Source organism: Plectrocnemia conspersa, unplaced genomic scaffold, assembly GCF_051122295.1.
Source record: "Plectrocnemia conspersa isolate PC_06_02 unplaced genomic scaffold, ASM5112229v1 ptg000011l, whole genome shotgun sequence".
Lineage (NCBI taxonomy): Eukaryota > Metazoa > Arthropoda > Insecta > Trichoptera > Polycentropodidae > Plectrocnemia > Plectrocnemia conspersa.
The window spans coordinates 13,190,010-13,207,777 of NW_028277175.1; the positions used below are offsets into that span (position 1 = coordinate 13,190,010).

A 17,768-nucleotide genomic window follows, 5' to 3' on the forward strand; every position below is an offset into this window, starting at 1 on the left:
CTGCGCGCCGCGGACAGGGCCGCATTGGCGATCTTATTGAGCCTGTGGAACACAATTTTTACCTATCGTTTTATCGCTTCTCTAATACATAACATACCTACATATATATTTACCACTTATACTAAATAATGCAGATTTTACATATTGCAGAAGATTTTATGTTGTAATTTTGCGAGGTGAAAAAATAAAATTAAATATAATAGAACAGTAGAATATAATATATTAAATTTTAAAAATATACAATTTGTTTATTATTTGTTATTTTTATATATATTTAATACGTACATGTAAATAAACAAGTTAATATAAGCAGGTAACATTTTTTATCAGTTTCTATTTAATCATATAGTAAATTTTTTTTTTTTGAAATTTTTGTGTCTAAGTTCAAAGCATTAATTAAGCCTCGTAACGAGAACATTTTTTTATGTCAAAAAAATAATTCTTTTTTAATTAAAAGTTTTAGCATATCTGGTGTACGATAAATTTGTACAACTATTGTATGTAGCAACGTACCGTCTCACCCCTAGTTTCGGCCCTGATATGCGGCATATCGCAACCTTTTTAGGCCAATTTCACCCGAAATTTGATTAACCGTGGCTCATGTTCGCGATTCCCGTTGCCCGGATCTAATTTGGCCATAGTGCGCCGGACGAGCGCCCTAATGAACGGCTAATTGTCGACGAAAATAAACAATCGTCCCGTCCCATCCCGGTCATCCGGGGTCAACTGTGATCAAGTGGCGTTGAATGTGTTCAATTTTTGTCTCGCCAACCAGATGAGGAGGAACTGGGATGCCAGATTTGTAACCAAACTCCGATGGTTTAAGTTTAGAAATCTGTATACCAATTTAGTTTGGTAGCAAATAAAATAAACCAAAGCTTACACGAGAAAAAATACTATTAACTTTATAAAAATCAATTAAGCTTTTCATAAGGTATGACACGGGATTACAATTTAAACTTTAAAATATCAGATTTGAACGACAGATGCTTTCAAAATAAATATCACGATGCAAAGTATATAATGCATTATGTTCGGAGCAATTTTATACTTGATATAAACAAGACTTGCCGACAACGAATACTAGCAAGTTACTATTGCGACCTATGCAGATGACACTGTTAATATGTCTTATCAAGAGAAACAGAACACAGTACCTAGATATATAAAAATGGTTGCAAATCTGGATAATAAAGACAAAAGTGCAGAAATATGTCCTTAAGACATTTGTAGAACATAATTCTGAATATTATATTGACATTGCACGCTACTTGTTTTTTTCCCGAACAAATTAAGCCATCAATACTTATAAACGAAAAATCTTTAAATTTAGGATTTGTGCTTATTTGTCTAATTAATTGGTTAAATTAATTTTGTCATTTCTATAACTTTCCTAAGCGGTGTGAAAATGAAAGAAAGAAAATAGCTGCCGAAAACTGCTGTTGTGTGAGTTAAAATTGAAACATACAAACTAGTTGTAAGTGTTTTCATTTTTCATCTGTGTGGGATTTCCATTAATATTTAGTATCAAAAGTGAGGCATAGAGATTTTGCTAATTTTATTTTGCTCGTTGTGTTTTTTTATATGAACATAAAATAAACTGTGAATCACTAGTGTGATAGTTAGTTGTACAATCACTCATAAATGTAAAAGGTCTAAAATTGCATATTGGAGTCTCCAGCAGATAAAGATGGAATTTTATAGATGATTAATAATTTTAATTTAAAAAATTAATTACAGTTATTTCAAAACTTCAGTTACTTCAAAGCTTCAAAACTCCAAAAACACTTCTCCATGAGCATCAAAATAAAAAATGTTTTTAAATTACGCATCTTAAGCTAATAGAAATGGAATTTGCAAAAATATATTTTATGACTATTTTCTAATTAAAAAACACTTTAACATATGTAAAAAAACACACTATTAACATATTTGTATAGTTTTTATGATTTTCTTGTAAATTAAAAACTTTATACGACATAAAATAATTCAATTCTAATTGAAAATACCAACCAATAGATTTATTACTATGTATTATATGATTTTTTAATATTTCATTAAATATGATATTTCACTTTGATATAATCAAAACAGTTAGTTTAAATCTAAATAATGTTAATCTTAGCTGATTTGGTTTTCAAAATGTTTAAATACGTTAGTTAATGACTAATCCAAATTATAATTTTTCGTTTATTACGTGAATTAAAATTAAATATTATACTCAAGTTAAATATAATTAAATTTAATATTAAAATTATAAAATAAAATACAACTGATTTTTTAATCATTAAACACGTAAAATCTTGATTATTATGATGTATTAGCTATGCACAAGGCTACAGGTTTTGATTTCATGTTTGCATATGATATTGACTTATATAGTATGTTGACTTATAATTATGCACTCAAAATCTAGTAGTGAAACATGCTGATAGTGTTTTTCCATAAAGAAAAAAACATCAGTTAAATACATAATAAAGCAAACATTTGTATAATTATTTAATTTTGTCAACTCCCCCTCCCCTCTCGGAAGGCCTGTACGTAGTAATTATTGTTATTGTATCATCATCAACTCAAGTTTTGTGTTTACTTCATATTTATTTTGATTGTAAATGATAAAAAACTAAATTGTTAAAATATATTTTTTTATTATTAACTTTAAGTACATATATAAACATAACGTTCAATGTCATTTCAGATTAAAAGGCAATATAAACTGCAGATAAGATTTTTATCATAATTCACAAGTAGCTTAATCACTTATTTACAATATAATTTTCTTATTTTTCTCGAGTTCTATTCAACTTTGTGACAATTTTGTGCGAAACGCAAAAATTACTATGATAATATGTTGAGTGTTATAAGATCTTTTAGGGGTTTGTTTCCAAATCTACAATCGTTTTCACGCGTTTTATTAACGGCAAATAAAAAAAAAGTAAATAATTTGTATTTAAATTGATTAATTTATATTAAATTATTTATTTTAATAATTATTAAATGAACATTTTGCATTAAATAATTGATACAATTTATGTTTATTTAATTAAATAATAAAGAAGATTTTTTCGTTCCTATGTACAAATTTTGTGCAAAATGCAAAATAATCTTCGAACTTCATGTGTTAAAGTTAAATATTTACTATTTAATTAATTATGGCACATCTGTGCCCAATGTAGAATATCTTCATACAAAGGAAGTGACACAGCAGCAAATTGAACAAATTATATAAATGTCTGAGTATAATTTAATGATATATAATGCTTCTTTACCAATCTGCACAATCAAGTAATTTTATTTGAAGTTAGTATTGTTCATATTTTGAGAACCACAATCATATAACAAGAAAAACGTAGGGGGTAAATTTGCATATTTGTCATCTACGTGGGTATTCAAATCTGCAATTCAGATTCGCGATCAGCATTGTGATCGAATGGTAAAGCGTTTCAAGTCCTTAATATTCATTCATCGTCTTTTTAATATTTTTGGGCAGATCCACGAAGACGCAAAGCTCGAGATGAAATCAAAAGTTGTATACGTTCAAGTCGACCCTTTGCGGATATCCTTTGTTTTGGTCTTCTTATGCGTTTTTTATCGTTTGTATATATCCAAGTGTGTGGTCTAATTACCAAAGGATCTTCCCCTCCGAACCGAACGTCTCTCACCATCAGAAAGGAGTTTAAGGAATGACAAATTGCATGAAGCGGATCGGATGTTTGAAATACTACCGTCTGCGAGAAAAAGTAAAATCCGAAAAGACCGACTGGAACTAAACGAGAAGTTATTCTCTCACTTTGCAGATATAAATCAAGTTGACGTCTCCGCTAATGAAAGTGCATTTAAATAACTCGCAAAATCAAAATGTAAACATTGGATGTGTTTATGGTTAAATTTTTACATCGGTGTTTGGCGTGGTAAAATATTTAACCATCGTGTTAAATCCCTGACTAGCATCACAATACCTGGTCGTCGGCTCTTTTGACATCATGGCAAAGGGAAGATTTTTTTTATTATTATAAGGCAGGTTGTTCACAGTAGCCGTTGCTGACCTGGCTCAGACTATGGCACAAAGGAATTTATCTTTCAATAGATGCGGAAAATGTCTTAGATCCGTTGATATTGCGGATCAAAAGGTGTCCGGTAAAAATAGAATTGTTAAGGGATCAGGATATTTTTTTTATTTAATCTACGATTTTATTGTTATTTTTTAGTTGTATGCTTAGAAAAAAGTGTATGTATAGCAGTGTTTCGGCTGGTTGATATTCAATTAAAATGAGCTGTTTAGTCACTTGCTCTGCTTCTTCACAACAACTTATCATCAAGCATTTAGATAATTATTTTACTCCACCTACATGTAACATAACCAATACTTTCAGCCTGTACAACTTACAAATGCCTTCGAGAAAAAAATTTTGTTCAATTCGGAGCTGTTTTTTTGGTTATTTTAGGTAAATGAAATCAAACCAAGTTATTCATATTATGTGTGTTTCTTTAAGTGCTATGTGGAACCCTAGGGATTCCGCAAAAATAAAAAAGGAATACCACAGTGATGCCATAATAGACGTTTAGATTTTGTGCCACTAGAATTTGTACAGAGTGTGAAGTATTCCAATAACAATATTTAATTATTCCTCACACATTAACTCATAAATTAGTCAGAGATATTATTTTGCATTGAAATACAAGCAAAATAAATATATGTTAAACTTTATATATTTTTGGGTGTTTCAACGATGACCCTCTAGAACGCTAGAACAACAAAGCTTTATGGTCAAACAAAACAATATTGATATCATAATGTCGGAACACCCAAGTTGTCTCATACGGATTTTCGAAAGCAATTCACTTAAATTACCACAACACAAAAACTCTTGAAACCATTTTTTCAACCTGCTTCAAATCACACGCATAAAAAAAGATTATTGGTCATCGCGATTATCGGATGATCGCCCTAAAACGGTCACCTGTAAGTGACGTTTTCACCGAACAATGTACCAAAGGTTCAGCTAAACAATAATATTCAGAGCCGGCGCTAAGAAACGTGTGACCCGAAGCAAAAATCAGGTGCGTGGCCCCTCTCTTAAAATTAGTACAAAAGTGTTTTTTTTTATTTAATTTTACAATAAAATGGCGTTTTTTCAATTTTCAACAAATATTGTGTGAATCGAGGCATAGAATGAAAATTGTAATAAAACGGTCAAAGAGTGTTCACCTATATTTTTAACGTCTCTTTAACTTATATAAAAAACGAGCAAAATCTCCAGAAAATAACTTAGGACACACTGCATGGGCAGTGGAAGAGGTTCTAGATGTAGGTCAAGTGCAAGAGAGAGTTTCTGCAAGGTGTGCAGGCAAGTTTCATTTTGTGTATGTTCAACCATTCAATTTTTTGAGCAAAAAACGTTTTTTTGATCTAATGACCAGCGATCTGGGCAATTATTCTGAGTTCGGTCTAGCTCTTCAAGATCAGCCTGAAACTCTTATCGATGAACTTGTACTAATATTTCTATTCTATATTCTATATTCTGTTGGCATTGTTTTGGATTTTTTATTAGTGGAACCGGCGATTGAGAAGTAACTATTTTTTTTTAATTTGGTGTTAAACTTTTACACTAAAATATAAAGAAAAAAAGCTTTAATACAATAAAAAAGGACTGGAACGCCGTTCCATCTCGTTACGTGACAAAAAAATCCCTAGCATATACTAGCTTTATTATCCGGCTTCGCCCATGACATATTCAAACTCAATCTTTATTCGTTATTTTTATTTTTTTCATACTATTTTTACAAATTTATTTTAATATTTAGTTATATACATAACTTAGTGATCTGAGCTTCTTTATCGATCTAGAACTAGCAAATTTTTATATTTTAAGTAAATATAATTCATATTTTGAGAGCCATAATCATATAACAAGAAAAACGCAGAGAGCAAATTTTCATATTTAACATATTCTTATATTTTTAAATAATTATTTTATAAATATTTAATTAAAAAATGAAATAATAACAGTGACATCTCTAAATCATTTATTTAACTATTATAGAATAGATTTTGTACTATACCGCTAGATGTCACGCATGTTTTTTTATTTTTATAGATTAGTACAGGTTACAACCACTTATGGCAATTAATTAATTAATAATATGTACCTAGAAAATAATGATATTATAATTATTCGATAATAAACATTTTTAATTTTTAAATAAGAATCGGAAATACAATATAATAGGTAAACATTAAAATCCGTTCCCACAAATATGAATTAAAATATGATTAAATAAACGGGAAACCAATGGACTTCATTCAGCTTTCAGGAAAATTTTATGCCTTTAAGTTTTATCACGTATCCTTAGAAGAATCTTAGATAAATATGACTCTCAAATCACTCTGACTTTAATTATTATCTATTACCATTTTTAAAAGCCACTGATTATTCGCTATTGATAGTGTATATTAAATTTATACTTACACGACATATTATATTTTGTTATTTACAGTGAACAATTTAAATTTTTTAATTGATAATTTAAAACAAATTGAAATATAAGTTTCAAAAAGTCTTATCAAAATATGTATTTAATTAATAGCATTATTTAGATGTAAACAAATAGCATGTATGATACAAGCGACAAAGTATCTTAATTATACACACATGTTTATGTACAAGCGTATATAAATTGTTTGGTTGTATAACAAAGGCGATGCGATGAAATCCTTTATCGAGGTCTTATACTGAAAATATGCTCAGTGGCGTACGTGACGACGCTATTGTTGAGAGGTGGAAAAATCTTCGTAATATTTGCCTGTCGCAGCTTTCTATGCTCGTGCAAGTGATGTGAGAACCTATTTTATTATAGTCAACCAAATGTATGCTTGACTGGGGTTTATAGTGCAATTCTTTGAAAGTCTACTAAGCTTTTTATATTTTATTAATAAAATACATATATATTTTAGAATGTTTCATTTCACATTTTGAATTTATTTTTGTGTGTAATGATTATTGTATTTCAATATTGTTAAAATATGTGTGAAAGAAATTGTTAATAATAAGATCTGAGTGAATTTTAATGCGGCTACTGTAAAAAAATTTCGTATTGTTATATTGTTCGTTTTTCACTTAATAACCAAACATTTGTGTATATTCAAGACAGAATTTAGCATAAAGGTTTTGTGTAAAAGCCTACTTTGGCGATACTTCAACCGTAGTATCGCCTTGAATAGAAAGCATCTTATCAAGTCAGGGTTGTCAGATAAATTTTTGTATAAAATAATGAGTACATATTTTTAATAAAATGCTTATTATATTATTATTAATAAAATCTATTTGGAAAATTACTAAACTGCTATTTTTTCAATAATGGTATATTTCTAAATAAGAATAATATAATATAAATGGATGGATAAAAACAAATGCCGTTTAAAGTTCGTTCAGATATACCTTTCTTCTTTGTAAAATGAAGATTTGTTGTAAAAATTCATCGACAACTTGCAATGACGTTGATGATGAAAAAAAATTCGTTCATATCATTTAACAATATCAATATTTTTTTATAAGACGGTCACTGATAGATTAGGTTATTGTAAACTCTGCGTTGGGTGCCGAAAAAGAGAGCGAATGCGAGAATATTAAATAGAAAAATATTAGATAACAATAATATTTTTAAAGTACTAATATTTATGTTTTAAATTATAAAATATTAACAAAAAAAATAAATGTAGTCTCGTTTTTCCACAGTTATACTAAATTAAGAAATATTTAACTTGCCTATTTACTATTGAAACAATTACATAAAAAAAAATTATCAGTATATTTAAAGTGTTAATATTATGAAAATTATCAGTTCTATATAAAATAACGAATATTTAATAAATTTTCTTTATTTATGAAAAAGCTTTGGATAAAAATATGCGTATAGAAAAAAAAGCTTGTATGAAAACCTTTAATCCTTTTCACTGTATCAAAGTACAGATAAGAATATTTTGTATTTTTAGATTTATGAATAAATCGGAATATATAAATTATAAATTAGAATTACAAAAAAAAATAAGCCGCATAATAAAAAAAGAGCTACTAGATAGAAACAAACTTAAACCTTTTACAACTTTAAGCACATAATCTAGCAATCGTTCTATTGATTACCTGTTATACACATTTATCTTTATTTTTAATTATATTTAAAGAATAAAGTTCTAGTGTAAAATATTTAATACTTTCTAATAAATAATTGGACCATAGTGTTACTTATTAAGTGTTATTGATCAAATTAAAACAACAGTTTTTTTGTAATTATATTTAACTTGATTTTTTAAATTGATTAAAAAAGTCTTTATATCGGTGACGATATAAATTTTATTATGCGATCTGTTTTATGACTTTTTTGTATTATAAATACATGTATGAACTATACATAAACTCAAAATTATACTATATTTGCGGTAACAGAGTCATTTCAAGAGCTGTTCATTTCATCATTATTGATAATTTATAAAGTGATGGCAAGTACGTACTTCAATTATTGCACGTACCAAGTCGTAAACCAAGATCTTTCTGCAAAATCTTTCATAAATTGAATGGACACAGCTCCAATTGCTGTGCGCGATAGCGAAGCATCGTGCACAGCATTCGGGTTCTCCTCAATACTACGCTTCACAGCAGAAACAACTTCTTCGGTGCGCACTTTACAACGTCTCTGCGGATGCGTATTATCAATAAGAGTATGCGTGGTGCTGAAACGATCCATGGGTATTTAAAATACTTGCTCAGATGGACGTTTATGTCAACCGTTAAATGGACATAGCATGGTAAGTTTTGCGAACTGAACCACGATTTTCAAAATAAATTTGCACAATCTGCAAAAGGTGTTCTGGTGAATGTCTATTTATGGTGAAATGGCAAACCAAACTGAGCACAAATCAGCTGTTAACTGTCAAATTGCCTGTCGCTAAAATAAGTGTTACCAATTAGAAAAACAAACCTCTAAAATAAACATCCTCTCTTTGCCAAATTATATAAAAATACCAAGTTGCTAGCCTAGCAACTATTACCACGATTGCAATTAGTAATATATTTTTTATATTGGTTTTCTTTGTTATTATATAATTATAATTTGAGGACCATGAACTGCGGTGAGATTGAAAAAGGAGGATAGTTTTTAGGTAAAGCAGGTATTTTTGTTTGATTTACATATGAGTTACATTGAAAGTGCTGGTTTAATGCTGAAAGTCTTCCGTCTTATATTATTATTTTTCGTTTTACATTATTATATATTGCCATCATATTATCTCATTTTGTTTTTATTTAACTATAAAAGCTAGAAAACAAGCTTTGAGGGATTTAGTGGTCCGAGCGTAGGGGTGAGACTATGTCCGAACCCCCAAGTACCAAATGGCTCAAAGCGCGTTTTATAGTTCTTTCTAGTTTTTTGCTTTAAATATTCTGAAAAATTCTGAAACACTCCATGGCCAACCCTCGTTTGGTCGCCGAGCCATGACAAAGGTCTGTAGCTGCGAGGGGTGCTCACCCCCGCCGCCGGCCGCCGCACGCCCTGCCAATGTGTACATTGTGCAAAATATTATTTGCATAACGGGACATAATGGGATCCGGCCGGGACCGCCTCCCGGTGACATGTTGGCGGGGGGACACGCCCCGCGTGCCGCCATTGGCCGGAAACCACCCCCACGCCAACCCCCACCACCCGCGGGTAAATGTTTTCCTTGCCAAGGTATACTTGGGTTACGGCGGCTACGCCGGCACTGGCGTCGCGTGAATTTTCATTGTGCCCTCATTGTCGACGTTTATGATCGATACATGATAACAACAACAATGTTAATTACAAGAATGTATTATAGATAGATAAACATATTTTTGAAATACTGGTATTGCACATGATGAAAAATAATGTCTAACTTACCGAAAGCTTATCTAATAAGAATATTAGGAAATGTGATATTTGGAATATATAAACCCATGATAATTGAACGCGCGTGGAAAATTGCGAGCAGCTATTTAAATTAATAAATATCAATAGTTTGGGTGGAACCTTTTTAAACACAATATTTTGATTACGTTCTGAGTAAAATAAACACAAATTAAACAGAAAATAGGTTTAATATAATTTTTAGTATTTTGCTCTGGTTTATTTATAATATTTTGATTTCGAGTTTCTTGCTAAACTCTATACACTCATATTGCGAATGTTTGCATTTAGTCTATATGAGCTTTCTTCAATATAAAATTATTATAAAATTGGAACAAACACATTGCCTTGGGGCAACGCAACTTTATTTTGCAGGGAAGATATATTTTTATCTTGTAGAATAATTTGAAAGGATATGTAAATATTAATTAGATAGTCATCTCTATTATAGTAATCATAATAATCTCTTATTCCACACCTTAAGCTTGCCCGAAATTATCTTTCTATAAGCTTGCCCGAAAAATATTTCTTCTTTCATAAGCTGATATTTCATTTTCTGCTAGATGAATTAAATCTATTCTTATAAAAAATAATAATAATTGGGAATTATTTCTAATTAAAAATACAAATATTTTGATAAATAATTTAAAATAACAATTGTCATTTTCTTTAGGCATGTTAAAAAGACATTATAAATGTTTTTTTATTAAATTTAATGTCTATTAATTAATTAAATATTTATATTTATAGCAAAAAATATATTTTCGTACACTTCATATAATTTATTATTTATTAGATCTTACGCCTCCAGGAAAACGTATTATTATATAATCAACAAAGCTTATCTATCGCTATTCATTTTTTATATTTTAAGATTTTTTCTTAGAAATATTATTTTTAGCTTTCGTGTTAGTTGAAGAAGTAATACGCTATAAGCTCAAATAAAATAAGTCTAACTATTATTGAAAAATTAATTTATTATTAATACCTTTGTAGAAATTGCTGAATAATCCTTAAAATTATTTGTGTTATGTCTACTTTTTGCATATTAATTAGTGGCTAGATCAAAAGGTTTCAATAACAGTTATTATAAGAATCGATAGAAGTAATTTATCGATTTAAGAGATGCCAGTTCATTCATGTAAATTTTGCTCATTTACAAAATAATGAACGATAAAGAGCCTTTTTAAAATTTACCTGAACCCGAGAAGATAACTACTACTTACTACTAACCCTCAAGAATAAAAAAATCTAATAAACAGTTTGAATAATGATTTAATCAAACATAAATAATTCTATTGTATTATATAAAAAAATAATAAAAAGTATCAAAATTATTTATTTTTTGTTTCAAATATGTTTGACTACAAAGTTTCATTTTAATTATTCCTGCAGACACAAAAACTCTTAGTAGCTGTTGATTACAGCTTTATTGTCGTTGTGCAGTATTATTTATTTGTAGCATAGCAATTCACCGCCAGCAATTAATCGCTAGCAGTTTACCGCCGTGTCAATTAATTACATTAACAATTTATTGCTAACATATTCTATCATCAGTCAATACACATAATTAATATAAATTTATTGGTCAATTTAAATTAAGAACAGGGTTTAACTGACACTAGTATTTTATTGTATCCTGAGTAAAATATGCACGTATTGTACAGAAAATATGTTCAATATAATTTTTAGTATTTTATTCTGGTTTATTTCGATATTCGAGTTCCTCATTAAACTCTATACCCATATCGCAATTGCTTGCATTTAATACATATATGTTTTCTCAAATATAAAATTATTACAAACTTGAATAAATAATTTCACTGATATTACAAAGTAGAATTATAAATCAATTGTTGGATACATTTTAACTGCTCTAGTTGGTTATATATAACTTCAATGTAACAGTTGCGAAACGTCCATTTGACTTTTAAACCCAAGCGTAAGGTTTGGATTTGAATAGCAAATAGACGTTTCGCAACTGTCAAATTGAGTTTCATATATATCTTGATTTGAAAAGTTATCTTTTTAATGTGATACATTTTTTCATGCTATGAGTGCGATTTAAAAATGTAATCACTATGTTAAAATAAAAATAATAATTTTATAATCGAGTCTTATCTCAACATTTTTCAATTGCTATTACGCAATTAAAATAATATTTGATGACCTCATAAAGGTTTTCCAAACTTCTAACATTCTAACTGATAAATATTATGATGATTTATTCAAATCCATCTTCCAGTTCTTGCATATTTTCTATTTCTCGAGAAGTATGCATTTATATCATTACAGTATATTTATGATCTTCGATTCGAAACCATTTCATTTACAACAATTTGGTTCAATATTTATGCATGTAAATAATATTGAAATTAATAATTAATGTGAAGACTGGAATAAATATACGAGTACATAAGTTTTGCATTCATATTTTATTTAATTTAACGAATAAATAATATTGTATTAATCATTTATTTAAATTAACATTTTAATATAATTCTGATTACAATATTTTATAACAGCCACTTTCTATCACATGATATTTTCCTTCATGTATGATTGATATAGAATTTACATGAAAATATTCACTATTGTTTCATTTACTCTGCTACCGAATCCTTGCTAAAGACTTGATAATGTAACAATTTATTGTTAAGTCATTGATCTTTGTATTCTTAAATTTTATTAACTGGAAAACGACCAAGAAAGTCGAAACGAAATGTTTGCTAACCGGATTTCTAAAGTCGATCATAAACTTATATAGGCAAAAAATGTTTTCAAAGGGTTATTAGAAAATCCCTCTCCCTTTCTAAGCCACCTGCTCTGAATGCAGCTGTAAATTTAGCAGATTTAAAACTGCTTATTGTAAAAATTGCAGCGGTTGAAAATACATTAAAAAATATTCGTACAAATTAAACTTTTAATAAAATAAACGTTTTGTGAAAATGATCGAAAATCAAATATCGCGAGCAATGAAAAAGCATTATATTGCATTTTTATAAAGAAATAATTCTTAGGGATAAACACCATAGCTAAAAAACAAAATTTATAAACATGTTGAATGTCACATAATTTCAAAATAGCATTAAATCATTAAAAAATATTCGTATAAATTTATTTTTGAATAAAAATAAATAAATGGGAATTCTGGAAATCTATTAAAATAATCGAGAAATGGGATATTTTAATTTTGTCTTTTTCTTCAAAAGAAGCACTAGTTATGCATATATGGCCGCAAATAAAAAAATAACATTTTTTGTATGGGCTAAATATAGCTGTAAAATGCTAACAATATTGACTAAACTAAAGATAACGATGACAAATTATAAAAATTAACAGAAAGATAAATATAAAAATTGTTTTAAAACATAAAATCGAGATGAATATATGTATATAGAACAATTTGAATGAGCAATATATAACTTATTTGTTTTATAAAACAAATTGTTTGTGCATTATAATAATAATAAAAATACACACTACAAATAAAATGTTGCTCAATCTAATGTTTTTTATTGAACATAGATATGTTTATTTAATGCTCATTTTTTATTATTGTAATGCACAGATCCCTTACTAATAAATCGCACCCTATATGGATTTTTTAATATTATTTTTGTACTATTTTTATATATGAGCTGCATTAAGTGTTAATATTTGTAAATGTATAAGGGCTTATTTTTTTTTTAATTTGAAGAAAAGCGTGTTTACAGCTTGCGTCGTCATAATAGACAAGCGACGAATTAAGGGATGACGAGCCGCTCTCTGCGGAGCTTCCACGGCTGGCGAACCGCTATAAAGTTAAACGCGAGAGGCATCGATTCGAGGGGTGGCCCCGCCTCGCGCTGGGGGCGGAGCCGACGAGGGGTCGGGCCGCGAGATTCGGTGCACGGGCCAGAGTCGGTGCACGCGGGCCGCGGCCCGGCGCCGCTCGCCAGTCTCGGCCCGAGCGCACTATGCAGCCGACGGCAGCTGCACCGCGACGCCCTACTCGACGACGCCGCCACCGACGGCGCCCCTGAGCATGGACGACGCACAGGGGGGCGCGTTGGACTTGCGCCCCTCGCTGCCTAACGACCGCTACCTTGGCCTTCACGAAGAAATGATCGATTTATACCGAGCCAGAGAAGACCGCGAGATGGAGGAGTACCTCAGGAAGCGCGAGATAGCCATGGAGTACATCCAGAAGCGGGAGGAAACAGTCTCAGTGGACGACGAAGGATCTCCGGTGTTCATGACGCAACACCCCGACGATTCGGACGCTGATGTATCCGCGCCGAGGGCTAAGCCTAAAACGGGACAATTGATAAAACCGCCTTACTCCTACATCGCCTTAATAACCATGGCAATATTACAATCGCCGCATAAGAAGTTGACCCTCAGTGGCATCTGCGAGTTTATCATGACTAGATTTCCATATTATAGAGAGAAATTTCCGGCGTGGCAAAACTCAATCAGACACAATCTATCGTTGAACGATTGTTTCATCAAGATTCCGAGAGAACCTGGAAATCCAGGAAAGGGTAATTATTGGACACTAGATCCTCTAGCTGAAGATATGTTCGACAATGGAAGCTTTTTAAGAAGAAGGAAGAGATACAAAAGGCCAGCTGGAGGTATGCTTCTACGCGAACAGCGAGCTTTAGCGTCTTTGTTAGGACCCGAAGCGTATTGTCTACCGCCACTACCACTACCGCTATCGTTATCTTTACCATTGCCGTTACCGTATTGTCTGCCGCCGTTACCTCTACCGCCGCCATCGATGCTAGCAGCGCCGAGACCCTTGAGGCCTGCTCCTCGTACTGAGCTGATGCAGCCCTCGGAGAGGAAAGCTCGTCATGGATTTTCAATCGAATCGCTGTTGAGCGGTAGTGCAAATCTCGGCTCAAATCAAAGCGCTTCTGTCGCTCCCCAGCCTGTTCGTCGATCCGCGTTCTCCCCTTTGGCGCCATGCGACGATTGGAACAGATGAAGTATAGAACATTCGGCGTCTCGCCTTTGGTTCTTTTGAATTCGCGGGATAGTTTTCTCTATCGCTTATTCTATAGTGCAATAATCGTGACGTTCGAAAGTACAAACATATGGATTGTGCATTAACAATTAAGACTCTAATACAAATTTTTGCTACAAATCTGGATAAGCTGATTACGTTTAAAATAAGGTAAATTTGAATATCATGTGACAGAAAAATGTATTATTGTTGTTTAGTATTATATAATTTAATTTAATTTCAATGTATATATTGCATATATAAAAATGCAATTCTAGTTTGCAACTGTTGAACTGTAATATTAATTTATTTATGCAAGGTGGAGCATATTTTTAATATATCTTTTCTCTACAAAATATCTACAAAATAAATTATGATTTATTTTGCGCCAAGCAATTATTTATGTGATTTACTCATGCTTTGATCTTAAAAAATCAATAATTTATTATTTAATATAATTTGCCCACATTATTTCCCATTAATTAAATAATTACTTCTGACAAAATAATATTTAAGTAGTGTAAATACTAAATTTAAACTTGTTGCTAGTCATTTTGTATATATTAAATTTAAGCTAATATGTTCAATATAAATTCAAGTTAAATATTACTACTATCAATATATTATATTATGTGATTATCATTATTTTTATAAATTGTAATTATAGCGTTATGTATATATAAATATAATAATAAAACATTAATTAATGTAAATGCAATAAATTATATATTGCTGAATTTATTTCAATTTCAATCGATTTTGAAGTAAACACAGCGACCGATAGCAATACTTTTTATTTTATTAAATTAAAATAATATTGTTTTATAGAAAATTTCAATTTAAAAAAAGTTCGAATTAGATGCGACATTATTATATGTATATATAAAAAGACTGTTCCGTTTGTAAATACGTTTTATTTGTTAAATCGGAAGATTGTGAATTTCAAGTATTGATTTAATAGCATTTATGATGATATCACGTGAAGGATAATTGAAAATAAATATACGAACACCGGAAGGTAACCAAGTTTAATTGTTTTATTATGATTAATCCTGCTAATCGTTAGTATGTTATTTAGAAAATGTTTATTTAACCTTAATTTTAAATTAAAATTTGAGTGAATTTGTATTTACAAGAAAACGTTATAATACTTCCCTGTTTGTTTGTTGATAAGAAATGATAATAGTTACTAAGATGTAGATTCAACAGGACTAGAAATTACACAAGTATAAATAAGAAAACAAATCATGCTGTGTATATAACTTAATAATAAACTAAAATAATAAATTTTATATACACTTATACATTTTATTCAAAAAAATAAACTAATAATAAAATAAATGGATAATTTACAATTACGACTATATTATTATTATGGTTTCATTATTACAGGTACTATATAGGGTACAGTATTTGATAAAACAACGCTTATCATGTGTTAGCACAATAATTACCAAATATTGTATAACACAAACTCTTCGGCAAACAATATTGTTTGTGATGACTTGATAAAACATCAGACCGGACCATTTTTTTGTTCAAAATTACATAATATTCTTATGTATGCAGAGAAATACGATTTGTATAAACTTAAGAGTTTATTCAACCCGAGTAACCGAGATTTATGTCTCTTATCTTATCTTTTTGATTTAAAAGGACTATCCGTTGAAATAATAACGGTTATATAGCATGTGTGTTGTTATTTTAATTAAGACAGTCTTTTATTACACTAATGCGAAATGTTAACATTTAATTTTCGTATACATATATATTTATTGAATTATAAATTATAGTCTAATTAAGTATATAATGAAATTAAAATAATACTATTGATAATCACTTAAAAATGACTATATACCTTTTTAAATAACTAAATTATTACTATAGAAAAATAAAATAATCTTATGATTATTTTATTTTTCTATAAATTATTTTATTTTTTTGAATGGAGAGAAAATGAGCTTTTATTTTATATTTATTATTATTAATTTTAGTTACTCAGTGCTCCCTTTATTTTTGGATAAAATCAGTTTCATATGTAATAAAATCATGGTAAGTACTAGCTTTAACATATATTTATATTTAAATGATGTTATTAATTCATATTTTTTTATAGAATTTGGAATACGTTATATATAATAGCGTTTAATTATATTATACGATTATTATGTTTTGATTTATATTTATAAAATATGTATAATAATAATAATATCTGAGTAAAAAAATATTTTAGTTTATATGTTTGTTAAAAAATATTAAAAGACAAGATACAAATATAAAACTAAATTTAATTAATAATGACCCAATGTTTATAGTAGAAAATCTACTAAGCTGTAACATACTATTATAATGATCTGTCATTTCAACTTCAATAAAATATAAAAAACTTCCATTTGTAAAATAAGAAAAATATTATTTATTGTAATATTATTATTCATAGCTTTAAACTATATTTAAATTATAGTCATACTATTTTGTAATCAAGCTGTAATCATCAAGAAGACTGCAATGGGGCAATATTGATACACAGGTTTACAATGGTATTAAGATTGAATTGTCCATAAAGTTCCTATATATGTACTTACGGTTTTTTGCATATATTCATAGTTTATTTTTGAGAGGTGTTATCGACACCAGAGTTCAAATTTTAAAACTCAAATATAAGTCAGAGATTTGTTATATGTATGTACATATCTGATCACAATTTTAATTCTGCGATTTAAGATTAAATAACAAATTTAAATGTTTAATTCAATTTTTATAGAGAAAAAATAGGCAAAAAGCTAATATGTTTATTCTAAGAAATATTTTAACGTGTTATCTATAACGTGTTAAAAAAAATCTTTTGAACCAAAAA

General features: G+C 29.2%; 1 protein-coding gene across 1 annotated transcript; it reads left to right on the forward strand.

The window, feature by feature from the left end:
• The first annotated feature begins 13,877 nt into the window (after window positions 1-13,877).
• On the forward strand, window positions 13,878-15,318 carry LOC148229572 (uncharacterized). The gene has a single exon (XM_088197261.1). The coding sequence runs from the start codon at window positions 13,946-13,948 to the stop codon at window positions 14,891-14,893; it is 948 nt and encodes a 315-aa protein (XP_088053387.1). The 5' UTR covers window positions 13,878-13,945; the 3' UTR covers window positions 14,894-15,318.
• The last annotated feature ends 2,450 nt before the right edge of the window (window positions 15,319-17,768 follow it).

What these genes read in the sequence shown, in the direction of transcription:
- LOC148229572 (XM_088197261.1), top strand. Translation starts at nt 13,946, where the DNA reads ATGGACGACGCACAGGGGGGCGCGTTGGACTTGCGCCCCTCGCTGCCT.